Source organism: Tiliqua scincoides, chromosome 6, assembly GCF_035046505.1.
Source record: "Tiliqua scincoides isolate rTilSci1 chromosome 6, rTilSci1.hap2, whole genome shotgun sequence".
NCBI classification, from domain to species: Eukaryota; Metazoa; Chordata; class Lepidosauria; order Squamata; family Scincidae; genus Tiliqua; species Tiliqua scincoides.
In genome coordinates, this window is record NC_089826.1 from 41,556,571 (window position 1) to 41,579,543 (window position 22,973).

Consider the following 22,973-nt stretch of genomic DNA (forward strand, 5'->3'; position numbering starts at 1 on the left):
TCATAAGAATTGTTTTGCTGCATCATAGCCTAAATCCAACTAATCTGGCAATCCAGTAGACTTTATCCAAACCAGAGAATCAAATGTACCTAAACAGAAAGAAGTGCAAAATGGCAGAAATCAACAACTGAGCATAGTGTGTCATGGTCAGGGAGAATTACCAGCGGTATCCAGCTGTGACATCTGTCAGCTGCAAAAACTCACACCAAATTTAAAATCAAGGTCCATAAGACCACAGCACCCTGTATTCTGCTTGATTCTGATTTCTCCTACATCAAACCAAGACTTTGATATTGTTATCCACAAGAAAAGACAAATTCAACCAGTTCATTTTATTTTAAAAAAATTGTTCATATTTTGAAAAAGAAACAAACAGAAAGCTTTCCCTAGAGGGAAAAAATGAACACAAGTTACAAAAATAAAATACAAACCCATCCATGTGTGTTTTCAAATTTTGCATACCCACCCTCCCATGAGTTCCTTTTAGAAATGAAGGCATGAAATGAACATCTTAACAGTCTTTAAGCATAATGTAACATTTTGGATATGAATAATTAAGTTCAACTAAGTATGGATTTAAAAGATGAACTTCACTTTTGTTTTATGTCCTTTTCAGAGCAATCTGCCCAACATTCACTTATGTAAAAAGTGAAAGGAAACATAACATCATTTAGGCGATTCCAAGTCATCAACAGTTATAGCACAAGCTGCTTCTCCCGGGAATAATGTTAAATACAGCAAAATATCAATGAAGTTGCCATGGGAAAAAAATTTAAAGCCATGAGCTGATGGTGTACTTCGAGGTAGATTTAGCAGTGTAGTGACTGTTCAAAATCAGACTAGACTCAAGTGACAAGACAGAATGTTGGGTGTGAGCCTCAGAGCAATGGAACAATCTATCAGGAAAGTTTCATGTGCAAGGCTCATCAAAATGAATTGGATTTGTACAAGGCCACTGCTTGAACTCTTTTACAACTCTTATTCATTTCTTTGGAACTTGCATAAGATAAAATCCTTCATAGATTGAACCTTGCTGTGTGACAATCAAACATACAATCAGGGCTAGCCCACCCATGAAGCCAACTGAGATGGTAGCCTAAAGTATCAGACTGGTGGAGGTTTTCACCTTTCCTTCAGTGCTCCTACTTGTCCTCCCAATCCTTGGATTAGAAAAGGGGGGAGACAGAGTAGAAGCACAGAGGAGAGGCGAGTGTTGGGTTTAGAATGTTGGAGGCTGACCTTTCTTCTCCACTTCCTCTTCTGCTTGGTCCCTCTCTTCCTTTCCCAGTCCAGAGAGGAGTAGAGGATGGCAGCTCACCAGGTAAGAGTGAACAGCATTGAGCCTGCTGCCTCAGGTGCAGGGAGATTTGGGGGAGGCCCTGAATACAATTCGTGGGCCTCATTTTATCCTCAGTCTAAATTGAAAAGGGTTCTGGCAACATGTATTCTGGAGGCTCAGAAAAGGCTTTGTGGAAACACATTGTGTGCAGTCTTTCCCCCTAAGCTCCACAGCTCTCAACTGAGCACTGCACAGCCCAGTTGAACAGGAAGTCAGTGATGATGTAATGATGTCATTGCCAAATGCCAGGAAGATGCCACTGTGCTGCTGTGCAGCCATGGGAGGGCTCCATGCAGTGGTGCCAGCTTTTAGGGGGAATACTGATAATTTGTCCAGCCTTTTGCCTGCTCAAGTATTTTCAGCTAACTGAGCCAAGATGCAGATCAAACCACCACCAATAAATGGGGGAATCTGCACGTAAAAATGTTTTTGGTGTACTTCTGAAAATATACTTATTAGAAAACATCTATGCTGCACAACCTTTTTAGACAAAAAGTGACTTATTTGAACATAAGAAATATTGAGGCAACCTAATTTAGAGGACTATAGTAGCTTCTATATTGGCATGTTAAGCTTTGTGGATCAAAATCCTTGTTAATGGGCACTTAGCCTTTTGCTGGATCTTGTATCTTTATAATTCAGATAGATCATTTAATCTCATGGAAAGGTCTATCAATGAACTTGGTAACAAGAAAGCCACTTAGTAAGATGGTTAAAAATATAAGGCACCTCAGCTTGGCACCAGGTGAAATTATTTGGGCATGTGAATTAATTTCAATACAGCATGATTAAACCTGGGGGTGAGAGCAGGGGTGGAATGTCTTTCAGGTACTTTTGTGTGCAGTTAACAGCAGTAGAGTAGCAATCTGGTCCCTAAAACCAGATTATTTCTTTTCACTTTAAATTACAGAGGCAACTATTTTCACAATCAATGCTCCCATTCTCTGAACTGTGCAATATACACATTGTGTAAAAGCGGATTATCCAACACGCTTCAATAGAAGAGGCTGTAAATGAGGAAAGATCTTGTGGGCAGGGGAGCATTACGCCCTCATCAGAGCTCCGGACTCTACAAAAATTCTAGGAAGGGTCTCATGAGTACTGAACTCACGAGGCTGCCCAGGTGCCATAGAATCCCATAGTATCCAAAGAATCACTATTTAGCCTAACAGCACCTGCTTTGAATAAGATGCATTGTTTACTAACCAATTAATTAATATTCCCTCTATGCTCTAATTCATCCCTTATTATAAAATTTAAAGAAAAATCAATATATTTTAATTTTTACACAAGTTACAATTGATTGTCAAATTAAGCAGAAATAATCCCCCTTAAATCACTTAGGACACAATCCTAAAATTGTGCTGGGCTGGCACAAGTTCTCTGCACTGGCTTGGGAAGGTTGCAAACATGCCATAAAGCAGGTTTGTACCTCCTGAAAAGTCAGCCATGCCTGATCGCGGAGATAAGCCAGCCCTTGGAGGCCAGATTCAGGCTCTGGAGATGACAGGGAGGAGGCGTTCTGGGGTGGGGAGGGTGGGCCCATGGGTGGGCAGGAGGTAAGCGGGGTGGGACCAGCATCAAGCTGCTCGGATCTGCACAGGTGTGCCACCTCTTTAGGCATGCAGGCCTCCATGTTCCCGTGCAAGTTAGGATTGGGCAGTTAGATATGTAACATACACAACTATTCTTGTCTGCTGAAAAATAATCAACAGTTTCTCGCCCTCAGAAGCTTGTGTGTGTAGCTCAGAGAACAACAAACAGTGCTACATCTCTGTAAAATGCAGCAAAATGACTATTGAAATATTAGTACCCTGTATTATGTCAATGTGGGGTCTGGTGTACTGAATTTGGGAGACAGAAAAAACTCTTTTTGTTCAGTTTGGGTTAACAATAACAATAATAATAAAAAACCCCTAGCTGCAGTTCACAGATCTTTCTCTACTAACCTAACCAGGCCTTCCCTTTGAAGAAGCTCATGATACATTTAAGATCTACAATGCCACAATATCATAAAAATGGAACTGAGAGAATTGTCTTGAGAAACCATTAACTTTGAAGGAATGTCTAGACAACTGTGTCAACAAATGCAAATAATTTATGCCTCTCAGTTTCTTTCCAATGGATGGCCCCATGCTGAGTGTACACAAACTCAGAAGTTAAAGGCATGTCACAATCACATGCGCAGGGAGGGTTATGAAATCGCATAGAAATTCAAGTTAGGCTTGACTAGCACTTCAGAAAATGCTTTCCGGCAGTAAGCCAGGCGAGAGCTGTCCTTGGCTTGTTATAGCCTGTGTTATCATATTATCTTGTCAATGGTAAGCAGTAGCCACTGAATATGGCTCCCATTCAATCTTCATTCATTTTAATAGAGGTTACGTGAGGAAAACGGTGGATTGTGCCCACGGCCCCTGAGAAGATGCAATGGTAGAAGCCTCAGTCTCTCATTGTTAGAATTGTTCACTCAATGAGAAAAAGAAAAGATAAAAGATTACTCCCCACCCCCCAATTGTGTGCAACTTCTCACAGGAACCACCAACGTGGTTTTGGAATCAATGCTTTTGTCAAATATATTTTAAGGCACTTCAGTCGGTATTTTAAATATATATATATATATATCTATAAAAATAAAGTAAGTGCTGAAGCAACATTCACATATGCCCATTTTCTGAACTGTCTCTGTGTATGTACAGAATAGTATATATATATATATATATATATATACATTCACTGGATCACTGTCTTCGTTATACTTTCACTGGCACCTTGGGCTGTTTCGTTAATTTCAGAGCCTGCAAATATTAAAAAAGAGCATCAGGTAATTTCATTTATACAGTAATTACTAAGATCAAACAACATGACATAATTTGCAGCTATGACTCTGAAAATCTTAGAGCCTTGTGATGCTGAATTACAACAGTAATTCCCTGCAGTCTTGTTAATTTCCTCCTCTTCCACTGGAAGAACCCTGGAAGGGCAGGGTTGTACTAGACTCAGGCAAGCATTTCTTGCTGGAGGCAAGCATTAGCTTCAACTTTGTTCAAAAGGCTAGATTAGAGATTTTCAACCTTGTTCATTTCAGGGCACACTGATAAGGTGCTAAAATTGTCAAGGGACGCCTTCAGCTTTTTGATAATTGACAAGGCACAGCATAATGCTGGTGGGTGGCGAACATCCTCCAATGGCCCTAATAATAAATGACCCTCCCCCAAATTTCCATGGCACACCTGCAGACTATTCATGGCACACTGGTTGAAAATCAATGGGCTAGATGATTGTTATATCACTTACTCCCTGGGCTACAACATATAATTCCTCTCTCACTCCCCGTATACTTAAAGACATGACACTGTTTATTAGTCACTGTCTTGGCCTCACACTCCACTCCTTTCTTACTCCCAGCAAGGCCAGAAACTGAAATAAGACATTTGACAAAATCCAAATAGGGCTGGTGACTTTTAGGTAAAGTTGAAAGTCACCTACTGTTTTTTTTCTAACAGATAGAGTAAAAGCTGACTGCGGCCACATCCTCCTATCAAAGATGTTTTAGTCTGGCACAACTGTCTTCTCAAGAGGGGGAGAAGAGAAACGGGAACACTGGGCATCCCATGTAGACTGTCTACTTCCCATGTAGCCTAAAGAGCCAGCCAGCACTCGGAAGAGAACGTTTCTCCCTGAAAAGTTGTATTTAAAAAGAAGCAGTCATTTTTTTGACTGTCGCTTTGAAGCAGACAGTGCCTACATGGAGCATGTACTTAAAAGAGTCTCCACCCCACCCCCCGAATCTGCCTGTTCCCTAAAATTAACTGAGAGGGCCTTCTTGCATGTTCTCCCTTTGACAGAGCTGTGCCAGGTGGGAACACATGAGAAGGCCTTCTATAGATTGGCACCCAAGTTATAAAATGTCTTGCCCTGGTTTTGGTTGTTCCAACAATGTTCCGAACCTCACCTGTTCCAACAGTGGCTGAAAATGTTTTTGTTCCTTAAAGCTTTTAGGTCCTTAGTTTATATTGATCTATTTTGTCTCCTTAGTTACACAGTTTTGCTATTGTCTTCTGGTGTGATAAACTGTTTTAATGTTTTTCCTTATATGGAATTTATTTTTTATTGTATTTTATTGAGTTATTTCAATATGTGCTAATTGAGGGCCTTTCCTGAAGGAAAGGTAATAGAATTTTTTTTAAAGAAATATAATTAAATGCTGTATGTTAAATGTCCCCCCCCCCTTTTTTGTTTGATAGCTAATGAGATTGCACACCAGTACCAGTAAATTTGGTAATTTTGGAAGTTCTCAAAAGGGATAATCTGTGATTGACCTGGCACCAGTGTATATAAGATTTTTCTTTCCTGAACATTTCAGGTGATATATTTGCACTCAATCTGGTGTGGCTTTCCAGTCCTTCACATTTCTAAGGAGATTGCTGATGTTAATGAAAAACAGTTATTTACTTGGGGTCAATCTCGTGTCCCAACAACCTGTGAAGTTATGGGAATATAATTTTAATGCCGAATTAAAAAAAAAGAAATATATAAGCAAAATATTTGGCAAGATAGAATCTTCAACAAGAGTTAAAACACAGACATTGCTGCCTTTGCAGACATTGCAATGTTCCTTTGTTATGCTGAGCATTAAGCTTAATTGTACTTGATATGAATAAGGAGGGTACAAAGATTGGAGGTGTTGTTTGGGAAAACAAGCTCTTCACTTTGGTGTGTGGCAGATTCTGTGGCACGACTTGCCAAGTAGGAACGCCCTCTTGTCGATGAACCTCTAAATATTTAAATCTTATTTCATATGAAGAGATCATATGTTCGTATCATAATTAAGCGAGGATGTCAGTGGAGCTGAGCACTGTGACTGGGTAACAGTTTTCCACCATGAGAGAAATGCCAAAATGAAACCAAGGCGTTAATAAAGAATAAACATCAAGGTGAAGATGACATGTTTACTTCAAAGCAAGAGACCATTATCCAGGCATGACATCCAAATCTATTGTAATTATTGCTTCTGAGCCAAAAGACAAACTTCCTGATTTACAAAAATAATAATGAAAATAATATTCTTAGAGGTGGAAATTAGCCAAAAGACCACAAGAAGAACAGCTGTATGGCAATACAATAAACTATCAAAATAAATCTGACAAGCAGTGTAGCTCAAAATACCTGCTACAAAATACCTGCAAAGTGGCAGAACCCCAACTTTTGGGGGATTTGGGGGGAAAAGAACCAACTATACTAGGCTTTTCAGGCATTTCAGTATATTCAAGATCTTCCTGGGCATGCACGTGCATGCAAAAAAAAAAAGTGCCATCACTGGAATATTGAAAAGGGGTGGTTTCTAGTAGGAAGTTGTGCCACATGTCTATCTTAGAATATTCTCTGAGTGGCAGAAGCACATATCTGACTGATATTTCCAAGCCCTTTGCCCTCATTATTTCCAAAATCTGGTTGAAGTAGGAGCAGAGACATTCTGCAAATATAGCCTTCTATGAGCCATTGCGATGGATCGCATCTATGTTAATCCAAGCAAAGTAACAAGAGGAAAACATGTTGTGGCATAATCTGGAACGAGTATCTCAGGGCATGACCTATTTATTGACGGGCTCTTTCAGTACATACTATGCCAGTACTCCACATGGTGCCCATGTTCACTGCACCCTGGTCTTCCACCCTCCAGACTGGCATGAGCATAGAGCTGGTCCTAACAGTGTAATCAGTAACCCTGTAGCAGTGCAAGCATGGTGTCTCTCCCAGGCCATGCTAGTCCTGCTTTGGGAGCAGGGGCTACAAGAGTTTCTCATTTAGTTCTAAAGTAGACTTTTAAAAAAAACAACCCTACATCGTATTCTTACCTTTTGTCTAGAAATCATCCAAGATTTTATTGTCGGTACCAAAACGCTGCCAAGGAGAATCTGAGCCGGGTGATAGATAAGCAAAGGGACTGATATTAATGATAGATGCTTGTAGCCTTCAAATACTATCTTCAGCATTGGTATTCCTGTGGGCAAAAAGACAGCTCAACTTGAGAATGCTTTGATGTGTTTTCTGTGTCAAGGATCATAGGAAAGTATTTTGGATTCTTTTTTTTAGCATTGACTAAGATTTCAAAACAATCAAAATAAAACTTAGATTATTTGGGAAAGCTGAAGACACGTAAGTATCTCGTACGAGGCAGAAGAACACAAATACACAATAATTCCACAGTAAAAAAAAAACACCCTTTGGCAAAAAGGGATGAGACTGAATACCAGAGAGACTCAAGCATACATCTACCAACTGAAAGCTGTACTCTTTCAGCCAAAGGCAAACGTGCACCCTGCTAGATGGTTATTTTACAGATATTGGGGGATGACCTAGATTCCCCCTTGTATTGTCTCAATGCCAAATCTACAAACGTCCTCCCCCATTTGTAATATTCCTTATAGCAGTGTGGGACTGTCCGAGTCTGTTCTCTTTGTTCACAGACACAATCTCCTATCAACATAATTCCTCCCTGTCCTGAAAGGAGCAGTCCACAAAGAGAGCATGTTTGCTCCTTGGAATGATGGGTCAGGCTTCCCATTTTGTTTGTGTTTCAAAGACAGACACTATAATAATTGAGCACAGATTTAATGAAAATTAGGATCGATGATGTCTAGAAGACAATGCAGATTTCAGAGGAAATATTTTTCTGGTAACTTCTATATGGTTCCTGAAACAAGGTCTTTTTAATCCCAGACGCAGAGTAACTTTACCAAGATCACCACACTTCGTTCCTTTTGAAACGGGTACTTTGCTTCCCCATTTTCATTCACAGTTCTGAAAAGCATTACAAGACTAACACATTCTTTACAGTTACTGAGTACATATATTTTGCCAATGGAGAATTGAAGAGGAGAAACAACTTCAGCTGTCTGAAGTTCTCAAATTTGTGAAATGCTCCACTGTCTCAATCAAATGTTCTTAATTTTGGAGTTGATCAGGGAGGGACAGTAGTCAAGTCAGGAGAAAAGCCTTATGGAAAAAAAACTTTGCTACACCTCAATTTCCATGTGCTGCAGTATGCACAATCCCTTTCTGAACCACTCTTCCATGTAGTTAAATAACTCCTAAAATTTAGAAAGCCAATATAAAAACATTATTTATTAGATTATAAATGCGCTGAAATAAAGTCTCTTGTGCTTAAAGTGACATTTCTTGTTTATTCCTAAATTGCAACTGCCCTTCCCTTAATCCTGCAATGTTTTGTATAAGGGGAAATAAGACATTATTTTAGAAACTCTACAAGTACTCTTAATTATCTATCCTAGAAGGATGCTGCATTCTTTGAACAGCATTTTAATACAAACAAGTGAACAAAGCCCATCATAAATCCTGTACTACTCTTAGATATTTTAGTCTGCAGCATTTGTTAATGTAACTTTGGAACAGGGGCAGTGATTTGAACTAAACTGACATGAGCAGGTGCCGCTGTAACAAAAATAGTAAGGCAGAGGAGATAAATTTAAATCTTTAAGATGGGTAGCAAAGAACGAAGGTGCGAAGCTAAAAAGATCCGGTTGTCTTTATTTTGATCTGTCCACTCCAGTCTTTCTCATCAGTTACAGTACATAAGTTCTGATGTAATGGAATATGATAGATACACCAGCATTAAATCTGTTCAGTATAAATCTGAACAGTGTCTCAGCACATATATTTACAAAATCAGACATCTGGTCAGATGCTTCTAAAGTGTTTTCAGAATTTAAGAATATCTCATTTCTTTACTGAATTTCAGAAAATGATTCAACATTGTTGCTTTTTAAAAAGAAAAACAGTTCAATTCTTTTGGTGCTCTGGTTCATATAATAATTTAGGTCTGTGTTCTGAATGTTCAATAGGAAAAAAAATATGCAAGAAATAAAAAGCTAGTTCTATTTTGGCTCAACAACTCCAGCTAAAGCACAACTTCTTCCTAGGAATCTACTTTTCTCCTACCCATCCTGCCATGTTCTGCAAACACACTTGGGAGAGATACCAGACCTGAGCTTCTATCCTAGTGGAGACCTGGCAAGATGAACATACCTTAGATCTCACCCTCTCCCATTCATGGCAGAAGGAATTAACTGTAGGAAGGATTTAATCTCCCAACAGCTCCTCTTATGGGAGTAGGGAGACAAGCTTGTCCTGACCTGTGCTTCAGATTTTATGTTTTTGCTTTTATAGCACAATGCTGTGAGATATATTCAGATGCAAGTCCTGCTGTGTTTAATGGGGCTTACTTCCAGGTAAATCTACACAGCATTTCAACCTTATGGCCCAATCCTATCTTCAAGATATGCCAATATATCTCCATGTACGTTGGCGCAATGACAGCCCTGCTGGCTGTCTGCATGCTGATGCAACATTGCAAAAAATGTTGCACTGCTGTAGCCCAAAAGCCAGGCACCAGAACAACTCCACAGGTGGAGGGGCCAAAACAGGGATGAGTTTTCTGGATGATGTGGAAGGGACAAGGAGAAGCTGACATGCAGGATTTCGATCCTGCATAACTTGCATCATATCCAAATACCCTCTTCAGACAACAGACATGACCCAAATGCTGGAAAAACACAGTGCCAAGGACAGAACTGGTGGAGGGGAAAGGGAAAAAACACCAGAAAACTGCATCTTCTACCACCTCCCTCCCCTGCCCACTTTCCTACAATGAAGCATAGGATAAATAATCACAGTACGCCAACTTCAGTACTTGTAGCGCCCTGGGGAAGGACCCGGTGTTGCTGGGCTTGAGGGGAGCCACAAGAGATTTTAGCAGGGTCTTCTGGGGCTGGCTCTTGTCTGGTAGACCCAGTTTTTAGGCCTCAGGTGGGATGCAAGGGAGGGGGCCTGTATCACCCGGGTCACTGTGCTCCTTGGGGGCTTACAAGCTGGTCAGCCTATGCTCCAGCCAACTGACCCTCATCACTGGCCAGGTTGAGTCCTAAATAGGACATCCCCTGCTGGTCCTGCAATTAACCCCTGCCCGGGATACTGCCCCCTCTTCTCCCCCCAGGGCACTGGCCCATTTGCCCCCATCATCAACCTCTCTGGTGGCTGCTCTGTCCTGTGATGGCCGAGCTGTCAGCAGGAGGTTGGGGCTTTGGCAGGTGCCCATCTGCGGCAGTTGCTGCTGGCCCAATGCAGCGCCAGAAAGGGAAGGGGTGGGGTCTGGACCCATCCAGTGTTCACCTGATGCAGTCCAGGCGAGAGTGCTGCAAGCCCTGACCCAGTTGGCTCCCGGTGGGGTGTTACCTCGGCCCAACCTGGGGAGTCCTGTTATGTGCCCACTGAGCTGCCACGGCCGGCCCCATTGGCTTGGGGTGCAGGCTGTGGGAGTATTGGTGGGCCCTTGCCATGACCAGCGGCTGGGTAGGCATCCTGCGGTGCACTGCGCACCACGCCGCTGGCAGCCCCACTGGGTCAGGGCACGGGCGGTGGAACACCAGAGGGTCCTTGCTGCGGGTGTTGCCTGGGCGCCGATCTGTGTGCCATCTGTTGTGCTACCATGGGCAGCCGTGCCGGCTTGGGGAGCAGGAGGCGGGAGCACCAGAGGCTCTTTGCTGTGGCCAGCAGGAGTGTCCTGCGCTCCCCCCAACGCCTCAGGAAAGGTGGGCCACTGGCCCAAAGCCTGACAGTACTAAAGTCCCTGATGGGGAGATTACAGGCCCAATCATATCCTCTCTTCTCTCAGGGTCTGCAGAGTATGACTTCTTGGGGTGGGGTGGATCTCAGTGATCAGGAGCCCCCTGTTCTCTGCTGCCATTGTATGTAGTAGGCAGTGGCAGAGGAACAGGAAGTGTAGCATACTGAATGCCACACTTCCACCTGGATCCTGACACCTCCACCAGTGGAACAAGTATTCTGCCAGTGGCCCATTAGTGGTAGGATTGGGCTGTAAGTGAGATCAATTGATGTGCAATTACCTACATCATAAGATGAAGGAGACTGCCTTTCCCTTTTACTTCTATGGGTCTTTCCCCTCTTTTAGTCATATCCCTGGTTCATTCTCTTTAGGCAGAAACTCAAGCAGCGTATTGATGGCCCTGCCTAGTTAGAGGAGATGGTTTTAGTCTCCTCCAGCTGAATGATTCTATGAAAAAGTTATTTGTCATATGTAGTACCCTGATTCTGCCCCAAGGTCACAGCTTGGCCAACCCTAGGGAAAGCAAGGTTACCCTCCAAACCAGAAGCCATTTGAGCCAAATTTATCCACTCCAACCATGATACCTCAAGTAACCTCACACATACTCTCCCCTCTTGCCTTTTCATACTTATTCCTTTTACTTTTAGTAAAAAAAAAAGCAAGCTTGCAAGATATGAAGATATTTTCAAGTAAATTTAAATACAGGGCTCTTTTCATCTTGCTATCACCGAAGCCACAGAAACGAAGCAACTAAATTTTAATGCTCTAAGGTACTGATTCGGCATCACCATGGTTGACAGGATCCAAGTGGGCTTGAGGAGATGGCATTTGACTTTATGGAAGTGAGCACTCTGCATGCATTTACAGTTTTACAGGGACTTTAAGCTGTCATGCTGAAAAATGTTTATAAAACATTAATCAAAAATGCCTCTTTAATACAATGCATTGTCTGAAAGATGTTAGAAGGCACATATTGTAAATGGATTCTTTTTCTGACTAAAGTCATTCCTACCAAAAGCATTTCCCCACTGCTGTACAAGTACACAGCGAGGATAGATAAAGAGCACTTTCTCAGCACATTACTACCTGATTCAAACACTTGGGAAATCACTAATGTACAGCACGCCATATTGCCATGTCACACATGACACATTTGTCTAAAATTACCCAACAGACTTTGACATTGCAGCCTATTCCTTTGCTGAGCTTTCAACTGACATCTGCCAAGCAAGAACTTCAAGTAAGAGCTTCTCTCTCTCCCTATCAAGGAACCAAGAGTTTCCTTTTATCCTATACCCATGATGGAAAGGATAAAACAATAAGAATGGGAGCTCAGGTTCTTTCCCCCTCCCCATTTTAATATGTTTATTTTATGCTCCCTGAATTTCTGTGCTTCCCTCGGAGTCAGATTTGTCACTTGCCGCTTGCATGGCTATGATTTGAAAGAACTTCTCTTCGTTATTACTGAAATGTTGGTTATCCATCACACAAATCATATGTTCCCAAAATTATTGCTCGATACCATTCTTACGGACTCCACTATTTAGACTGCTTTTCCCTAAGCAGATGTATAGCAACAATACATCTTAAAAGCCTGCTGTTTATATTCTTGAATCACATTCCAAAGCAATTGTGCATGCATATTTGAAACACAGTCATATTTTACTTAAAAGAAATATACTAGGCATAACAGAAAGAGATAAGGTGTGCACAGACAACATAGATGAACTGGGAAAAACCTTCTCCTGGACTCTGTATGACTGAAATTGTTCCTTACTTCAAAATCGTGCTGGCAGGTTGACAGAAAACAATCATGGCAACTCCTGAAAGAGACCTTTAAGAGTTTACTTTCAATTCAACCCACCTGGCCAGGAAAGGTGTTCCACAGGCCATCTAAACCAGTCTAACATTTATTAGAAGGTGAAATGTCACTTGTATGGGCAGACATGTACACGATTGCAATGAGCAAGCTGTTCAGAACACTGGAAGACAATGAAAGCCAGAACAGAAAACAGAACCAGGACTTTGGCGACAGTGGTTTGCTTTACATTATCTGCACGGCAATATAAAACCAAGTCACACAATTTCTGTTTTTCTGCAGCAAAGAGCCATGTAGTGAGCACTTGGGCCAACAGATCTACACCACAGGACAGTAGGATCGCTGGTGTGATTGTAATCTACACGTCTGTGGCTTGCTCCATGCTAACTCCAACTTTCAGAATAATTTAATATGTAGCATTGGCACTGTGAAACCTTAAAGAACCAACTCAGCACTGACATGGAGCTGCTGCGGACATTATGAAACATGGGAAGAGAACAGCAAGCATTAGTGAAGCTTTACTGAATTGAGTTTCCTAGGCGAGCATCTGAAGAAAAAGCTCTCATTCTCTCCCTCCACCCAGCTCCGCCCTCCTGCAATGGCGAGGTGTTCACACTCCTTCCCTTCACTATCCTCTGTTCCATTATGTTACTACTGAAGCAACTCTCACAGTGCTAATTTTGGAAAATTAATTTAGTTATTGATGATAAACAAAACTGTTAGCGATTTTGCTCATGTTCATGTCATGTTGGCAACCTTCAGTCTCGAAAGACTATGGTATCGCGCTCTGAAAGGTGGTTCTGGAACAGCGTCTAGTGTGGCTGAAAAGGCCGATTCGGGAGTGACAATCCCTTCCACACCGGGAGCAAGTGCAGTCTGTCCCTGGCCTGTCTCCCTGGCTATGGGCCTTCCTTCTTTGCCTCTTAGCCTCAGACTGTTGGCCAAGTGTCTCTTCAAACTGGGAAAGGCCATGCTGCACAGCCTGCCTCCAAGCAGGCCGCTCAGAGGCCAGGGTTTCCCACTTGTTGAGGTCCACTCCTAAGGCCTTCAGATCCCTCTTGCAGATGTCCTTGTATCGCAGCTGTGGTCTACCTGTAGGGCGCTTTCCTTGCACGAGTTCTCCATAGAGGAGATCCTTTGGGATCCGGCCATCATCCATTCTCACGACATGACCGAGCCAACGCAGGCGTCTCTGTTTCAGTAGTGCATACATGCATACAGAATCTGGTGAATACCATCAGACACGGCAAGTGGCACAACCTCTGGATAAACAAAGAACAGCAGGTTTCCTAGCTTTCCTAGCTCCATTTCAAAATGAGCAGACACCAAATCATCCTGATTTCCATCACATGAAACATTACTGTCCTAAGGTGAAAAGAATGTGGGGCTCCTAGCACAGAATACTTCTTTCCCCAATCCTAAGAGGATGTACTAGGCTGATTGAAGCCATAGTTAGGGGCCCAGAGGCTAGCAACTGTATATCAAGCACTTGTAATTTTGAACAGGTAAGAAATCGGCTTCAGCTACATGTGGTTTCTAAAAAGTAAATGCATACATTACAAGGTGCCAGATCATTATCTTTTTTTATTGTACAGACACCAACAAGTCTTGGAATACCTTTACTATTAACAACTGTATTCTGGCATAAATTTTGTGGACAATCTATTTTGGCCAGGTACAGAAGAGCCGTGGAGTTCAGCAGTTTATGCCACAATTAATTTTTTATGATCAAAGGACTTGAGTGTTTGTATCCAAACAAACCAGCATGATTAATTTGGAATTTGTCTCATCCGTTATCCCTGCAGATTTGTAATATTTGCTCTGGAGTCCAGGTAGATGTGATCATAAGCTATGAAGGGATTAAAAGAGGAAACAGTTCTTCCACAATCAAAGACTTAACATATGGAATAAATTATATGTTACCTTAAATCTGCATCTCCCAAATTGTGGGTTGGGACCTGCCAGTGAATCATGACCCAAAGCTCACTGCTTTGCCTGCAAAACCTTTTTTGGGAGCTCCTGGAGGCTGCTTCTGGGTTGCACTGGGCCAGCGACCCATTCCATTGGCCTCCACAGGCCCCAGAATGCCTCACGGAAGTGGCTTCTAGTTTGTGACTGCAACTTCTGGTCACTACCAGGAGACTTTCTGAGGTCCGCAGAGACAAATGGAGTGGGTTGCTGGCCCAGCAAGACTCAGATACAGCCTCTGGGAGCTCCCAGAAAGGCTTTGCAGGTGAAGCATTAAGCACTGGGTCACAAACAAGCATGGAGGACGAGGTGGGTTGTAGTACTCAAAAGTTTGGGAACCACTGCTTTAACCCATCTTTAACAGTTGGGTTAAAGCAGGAAGTGGACCAGAAGTGGTCCTCTTAAGACCCCAAACAGCACGGGGACCTGATTTGGTGGTTCACAGGATTAAAACTTTGTTCACCATTTTTGTGCCTCAAATCTCCCCAGAACAGCTATTCTCACCTGAACTAACATTTTGTAAAACTATCCATGAGAGAGGGAGACAATTTGAGTGCAAAAAAGTGGAGGGGCAAAACATTAACCCCTCCACCATGTGCTGGATCAGATTTCCCATGGCTGTTTGGAGGTTGAAATGGCCCATTTCCTGCTTTAAGGCTGTTAAATACAGGTTCAAGATAACTCCTAACTGCCTTTATTCCTACTGAAGTGGCCATCACACTGTGCCCAGATGACACAGATTTGATTCTTTCCTGCTGTGCCTATATGTTTTATCCCCCTGCATGTTTGAGGAACACTACTGCCCAAATCAAACTGACCAGAGCTGATTACCTATGAAACTACCATCAAACAAAGCATTTGTTTATATTGTTGAGACATCGGGCAGCCCAATCCTCAGCTGCCTGGGGTGCCCAGCTGGGCTAGCATGGGCGGGAGCCCGGTGGTGAGCCTCGCAAATGTACCTTACGGCATGTTTGCGACAGTGCTCGGCGGCACAGAGCTGTGCCGCCAAGCACAGGATTGAGCTCTGAGTCTCCTTTGACTTAAGACTTTATCCCACTGATATGACAGATGTGTTTCTCGGCCAACAAGAAGGGGTTGAGCTCTGTTGGAGACTGCAAGAGACTTTATTTTGAGAGGCACTATTAATGGTCTCACTGCAACCTGGGATGTCTCAAGAAGCAACACAGCAAAGTTCCCTAAGTGTTCTTCTATCTTCTGTGGCCAGTATAGCTTTTATGGGTGAACGCCTCAAGACCAATTAATAGCTCTGTAAGTATTAATGAGAGCATTTTATCTCTGTTTGTGGCTGTGAAGTGACCATCTATCACTGCAGCATAAACTGACTCAAAATATGATGCTTGACTAGAGGGACTATTTGTGAGAAAACAGAGGCAACTTTGATTATTGAGGTCACAAACCGCCCCATGAATCAGTAGGAAAATAAAGAAGAAGTTTGCTTTTTGTCACATCAGTGTAGGGGAAGTACTTTCTCAATAAATCCATTTCCAAAGGTGAAAACAGAAAGCTACACACACAGAGAAAAGCACAATGAAGCTGAAAAACACTTCCTTTGGAGTGATACAACCTTTATACATATAACCTTATGATACAAGTATGATACAACCTTAACCATTTTTACTTGGAACCTATTTACATAAAGCAATGCAATCTGAAACTTTCTTTAGCTCTGCAGGTGGAACAACATATTGTGAGATCTCCCTACATATTGGATGTATCAAGTACTTCCCCCACAATTACGTGTAGCAAAGTATCCCCCATGTCCTGAAGGTAGCATCCAGCGCAAACCATCCATGCTGAGTGCCACCCCTCCCACCTCCATCCCTCCCCTGATACACCCACCCCGCTGACTCACCACGATCAGAAGGCCTTCTTCCCACTGCCATGCACGGGGCACCTGCAGTGCCTCTGGTGGTGGTTCAGAAGCATGCAGCTATGTCTGGAAAGCCGCATAAGATTGGGGCCCTAACTTCATAATGATGTGTTACCAGTCAAGGACTTTTAACAGACTGCTGTTTTTCATGTTTATAACCTACCTTTTATCTAAGACAGTGTTTCCCAAACTGTGTGTGGGGACCCACCAGTGGGTCTCTACATGATCGTTAGTGGGTTGTGAAAATGAAACTGACAAATGGACAGTGGACAAGGAAAATGCTTTGAGCTCTATGGAAAGTGAAATTGAGCCATGCATGCATGCTTACCCACAAGAAGGCAAATTTGGGATTCAAAATAATTACTTTGGAGAAAACCTCACTACAGGCAAGAGACGCTTGCATCTATCATGCAACAAGCTAGGAGCTGGGAAATCAGCAAAAGGAACAAAAGTGATTTTTTTTCTTTCTTAAAAATGGCATTTCTTATGTCACTAACACTCAGGAAAAATGGGAAAGATGCACCATCTCAAACATGATTTGCCTAGCAATAGTTTTCAGTAATTCAGATCACTAGTTACCAGCATTCACACTGCGACACAAAGGATTCCAATGTTAAAAGAAAAAGTTTTAAAAAGTAAATAAAAATATGGATGTAAATGTAAAGATTGATCTATTCCTCATTTTTCAGTGGGTGTGCACAGCCTGGAAATGATATTTAATGGATGCCCTGAGCAATCTCTCCAGATGCTAACAATGAAACATTTAATGCCAACATCTTAAAATGCTTGCCTCAGATTCAAAAGCATCTATACCTGTCTGCCTTGGTTGTAGTAGCAATTTCATAACAGAGAATTAAAAAATGGATTAAGTTACTGTGAGTCTGATTTTAAAAACCGTGTCAACCTTAAAATGGGGCCACAGAACATGCACCATGGAGTGGTAGCTAATTATGGTTTAGTGCAGGGGTCTCCAAACCCCGGTCCGGGGGCCAAATGCGGCCCTTAGAGAGCCCCTATCCGGCCCGCGGCCAGCATCTGATCCCCTGCGAGCCTCTGGCCTAGTTGACCAACACTACCAGAGTTGTGCTTGTGGGGTGGGGGAAAGAGGGTTCATTTAAGTGTATGCTTTATTCTTGGGTTGTGTTGGTGCTTGGAGAAATCCTGGACATTTGAGCCCATTCATTCATTCATTCAAGTTCCATTTCTAATGTATTTATTTAAATTTCATATTTAATTTTTCCCCCCGGGCCTTGACACTGTGCCAGATATTTGATGCGGCCCTTTGGCTGAAAAGTTTAGAGACTCCTGGTTTAGTGCTTAGGACTGTGATTGTCTTAACAGCAAGTGACTATGTACACAGACAGTGCCTTCCCTTCATGCTCAAGCATATCTTCCATTTCATCACTAATAGCAAGGTGATCAGCATTCTGCACTGCTAAGACTGCAGAGAAACTTACTTCATATACTGTATACAAGGATAAGTTAAGATCTCAAGTACAGACAGTGCTGGCCTTAGGGACATCTGACTTCACCATAACCTATCTTCCCTCCCAAGCTTGAATGCCCTACATGGGGGCTGCTTGGACTTGCGCCAGTGGCTGAGGCAGATTCCAGTAGCTCCATTGGCAGGCTAGGCTGTTACTCAGGGTAAGGGGAAAAATATCCTCTTGCGCCGAGGAGTCCTCCAACCTGCTCCTAATGAGTACTGTATACAACGGAGGCCCTGCAGGTTCGCTGCACCAGTGCTAGTTAAGATTTGGTTGCCATACAAATGCAGCCTCCCCCCCTCCCCACCCATCTAAACTGCTCTGAGGCTCATTTGGTACATTTCACAATAAAAAAAAGCAGGGTTACTACACATTCACTAGGGAGTGAATTATTTCCTATTTTACAGATAATTTTTTTTCTAGAAAAAAATATCTCTATACTGTTTCTCAACCATTACAATTTTTTTTCCACAATTTTGTTTATGTTGTACAAATAAATAAATATTTCAACTTAAGTACAGACCTGTGGAATATAACCTATATACGGGACTACCCGTACCACAGAAATAAGGCTATAAGCAAGAATACATAGAAGATGTAATACTTATCTTAGAGACAAAACTTCAACTTCATTATTTTCTTTTGCATTGGATACAGTTATCTTTCCTAGCAAAGAGCAGAATTTGCAATATGCTACTGAACCACACTTTCTGCTTATGTCCCTGTAAGCTTCTCAACTGGCAGTGAGTCTTCACAGACCTATGCCAATTCTTTAGGAGACCGATGTCTTTTTCTTTGATGAAAGAAAGAATGGAATATAATCTGGCACAAGTTGTCAAGAAAGAAAATATTTATCCGATGTGTCATTAATCTGTGGAACTCTTAGCCACAGGATGTGGTGATGGCATCTGGCCTGGATGCCTTTAAAAGGAGATTGGACAGATTTCCGGAGAAAAACTCCGTAACAGGTTTCAAGCCATGATGGGTATCTGCAATCTTCTGGTTTAGAAGCAGGCAACCTCAGAATTCCAGGCACAAGGAAGCGGCAACAGGATGCGGGTCTCTTGTCTTGTGTGCTCCCTGAGATACAGGAAGCTGGACTAGATGTAATGCTTGTAAAGCAGAAGTGCATTTGGTTTTTCATTCACATTTGAACAATACTCTTCCAAACCTCAATCAAGGGGTCATTGAGCATTGTTTGACAAGCTTGTATAGCACGATCCATGGAAACTAGCTGTTGTGCGTTTTCAGGGCCAATGGACAATCATCATTTTAACAATGAGGATGGCTGTAGTACTATGTGCAGTGCCTAAATACTATGCCCTACCATGCTTTATGTAGAAGCCGATCTACTGGAACTACTCCCCCCCCCCAACTAAGCTAGTTTTTAAAACCCTGCGTCCCACAAGTATTTCAGAAGAAGCTGGAGTGTTATGTGGACTGTCTACCCAGAGGTGTACATAGAACAACTCATGAAGATATGATATTCGTAAAAAAAAAAGTAGTCAGTGTTCTTAAATCTGAGACATCTATCAGCATGAGATAAAGGAATCTTGAGTCATGTCCAACTTGGGATCTCTCCATGGGTGACCTGTCAACAATCTGCTAGGTATAATGACATTTTTAAAAGTAGATAAATTAACTTTAACACACTTTTGGTAGGAGAGAGGGATGGATGTCTCTTGTGTTGTTAACACTTTACATCTGGATATGATTTTTTTAAAAGAGAAATATATTTATAAAAGAGGTATGAACTTACTGCTGTCATTGAAAACCTGCAGTCTGGTTTTTAGTGTCTGATCCAATTAAGTGTACATCTGGGAAGACACACAGCCAAATAAATAATTGGAGAGGTGCAACTCTGAAATCACAATTGTTATTCATTGATCCTTTTTTGCAAGTTGAGATTGAGAGATGTAAACTTCAAGCAAATGTGATCTCCTGGGTGAGATTCTTCAGTTCAAACACAGTAAACAACTGTTGTTCTCTGATGCACATTTTAGTACTGCTCCAGGCAAGCTTCCTAAATATTAATTCAAAACCTACTACAAGCAGACTGTTGAGATGAAGCGGGAGCATCAGGGAAGCACTCTGGTGCTGGTTTTCCTGCCCACGTCAAAGGTTTATTCAGAGCGCCAACATTTCAGGTCATGTAAAAGACAGGTGTCCCCAATTAGAAGGTATTGTTCCATATGCTTCCATATTTTAGGAATAAAGGAACAAACAATTAATACAGACAATATTGCATCCTACTCAATTATATACCTTTTCAATCTCCCAGAGAGCATTTTTTTTTTTTTACTTTGCAGCAAAGTAATGGAATAGAACAGCTTTCCAATTTATTTGCTGGCTTTAGCTATACACTTTTGTAGTAGCTATAATAGCATTTAATCCAGCAGGATAACAAATATAGATTTGTTATTTGAGAGCAAAGTTGGATTACTATGAGGGTTGCCCAGAAAGTAATGCACCACATTTTTTTTCTCAGCCTACAGTAATGGTACGATTGCAAAACTTTAGATATACATTATTTGAATTTTCAGGAGTGCACGCACAAATTTTTGGTTTCTTCAGACAAATAGCGTAGCTGCAGCAGTGTTTCGAAATGGCATCTGTAAGTGATGTACGTTACAAGCAGCGTGTCGTCATTGAATTTCTCACTGCAGAGAAAGAAACCGTTGGGAACATTCACAAACGTTTGCGTACAGTTTATGGAGAATCTGCAGTCGGCAGAAGTACGGTTAGTCACTGGGCACAGAGGGTGAGGCCATTAGAAGGCGGTTCGGCAGAGCTCCAAGATTTGCAGCGTTCGGGGCGGCCATCCATGGCTGTCACACCTGACAAGACGCAGCTTGCTGATGTACTCATTCGCGAGGACCGACGCATAACGACTAGGCAGTTGGCACTGAAGCTGTCAATCAGGAAAGGAAGTGTGGATGCAATCATCCGTGCTCTTGATTACTCAAAAGTGTGTGCATGATGGGTTCCGCGCTGTCTTACGGTGGACCACAAATCTCTCAGAAAAAACATTTCTTCTGAGTTGCTGAAACGTTTTGAAGATGAGGGGGAAGCGTTCTTGTCCAGGATTGTGACAGGTGATGAAACCTGGGTTCACCATTTTGAGCCCGAAACAAAACGACAGTCGATGGAATGGCGTCATCCTCAATCTCCACAGAAGAAAAAATTCAAAGCAACTGCTTCCGCCGGTAAGGTCATGATCACTGTGTTTTGGGACAGTGAGGGCGTCATACTCATTGATGTGATGCCAAGAGGCAGCACCATTAATTCTGAAGCTTATGTGAAGACATCAACCAAACTCAAGAAGCGCTTCCAGCGACTTCGGTGCCATAACAACCCAGGTGAATGTTTGATTCAACATGATAATGCTCGGACTAAAGGAGAATAAAAAGGAACATAAATTGTGGCAAAAGAAATGTAAGAAGTTGATATGGGAGGCCAAGTGAGACTATGAGGAACGCATGGCCAGCAACATTAAGGGGAATAATAAAAGCTTCTTCAAATATGTTAGAAGCAGGAAACCCGCCAGAGAAGCGGTTGGCCCTCTGGATGGTGAGGGAGGGAAAGGGGAGATAAAAGGAGACTTAGAAATGGCAGAGAAATTAAATGAGTTCTTTGCATCTGTCTTCACGGCAGAAGACCTCGGGCAGATACCGCTGCCCGAACGGCCCCTGCTGACCGAGGAGTTAAGTCAGATAGAGGTTAAAAGAGAAGATGTTTCAGACCTCATTGATAAATTAAAGATCAATAAGTCACCGGGCCCTGATGGCATCCACCCAAGAGTTATTAAGGAATTGAAGAATGAAGTTGCTGATCTCTTGACTAAGATATGCAACTTGTCCCTCAAAACGGCCACGGTGCCAGAAGATTGGAGGATAGCAAATGTCACGCCTATCTTTAAAAAGGGAAAGAGGGGGGACCCGGGAAACTATAGGCCTGTCAGCCTAACATCTATACCAGGTAAGATGGTGTAAGGGTAAGTCTTGCCTCACGAACCTTATAGAATTCTTTGAAAAGGTCAACAGGCATGTGGATGTGGGAGAACCCGTGGACATTATATATCTGGACTTTCAGAAGGCGTTTGACACGGTCCCTCACCAAAGGCTACTGAAAAAACTCCACAGTCAGGGAATTAGAGGACAGGTCCTCTCATGGATTGAGAACTGGTTGGAGGCCAGGAAGCAGAGATTGGGAGTCAATGGGCAATTTTCACAATGGAGAGAGGTGAAAAGCGGTGTGCCCCAAGGATCTGTCCTGGGACTGGTGCTTTTCAACCTCTTCATAAATGACCTGGAGATGGGGTGAGCAGTGAGGTGGCTAAGTTTGCAGACGACACCAAACTTTTCCGAGTGGTGAAGACCAGAAGTGATTGTGAGGAGCTCCAGAAGGATCTCTCCAGACTGGCAGAATGGGCAGCAAAATGGCAGATGCGCTTCAATGTCAGTAAGTGTAAAGTCATGCACATTGGGGCAAAAAATCAAAACTTTAGATATAGGCTGATGGGTTCTGAGCTGTCTGTGACAGATCAGGAGAGAGATCTTGGGGTGGTGGTGGACAGGTCAATGAAAGTGTCGACCCAATGTGCAGCGGCAGTGAAGAAGGTCAATTCTATGCTTGGGAACATTAGGAAGGGTATTGAGAACAAAACGGCTAATATTATAATGCCGTTGTACAAAACTATGGTAAGGCCACACCTGGAGTATTGTGTCCAGTTCTGGTCGCCGCATCTCAAAAAAGACATAGTGGAAATGGAAAAGGTGCAAAAGAGAGCAACTAAGATGATTACGGGGCTGGGGCACCTTCCT

General features: G+C 42.5%; 1 protein-coding gene across 1 annotated transcript in view; it reads right to left on the reverse strand.

Annotated features, from left to right (window-relative positions):
- Positions 1–358: 358 nt before the first annotated feature.
- Positions 359–22,973, reverse strand: part of SLC10A7 (solute carrier family 10 member 7) — a 183,537-nt gene continuing 160,922 nt past the window's right edge. The window contains exons 11-12 of the mRNA XM_066631959.1: positions 7,195–7,340; positions 359–4,134 (exon numbers count right to left, since the gene is read on the reverse strand). Coding sequence (XP_066488056.1) covers positions 4,090–4,134; positions 7,195–7,340 — 191 coding nt within the window. The 3' untranslated portion in view covers positions 359–4,089. The remainder of the gene's footprint in view (positions 4,135–7,194; positions 7,341–22,973) is intronic.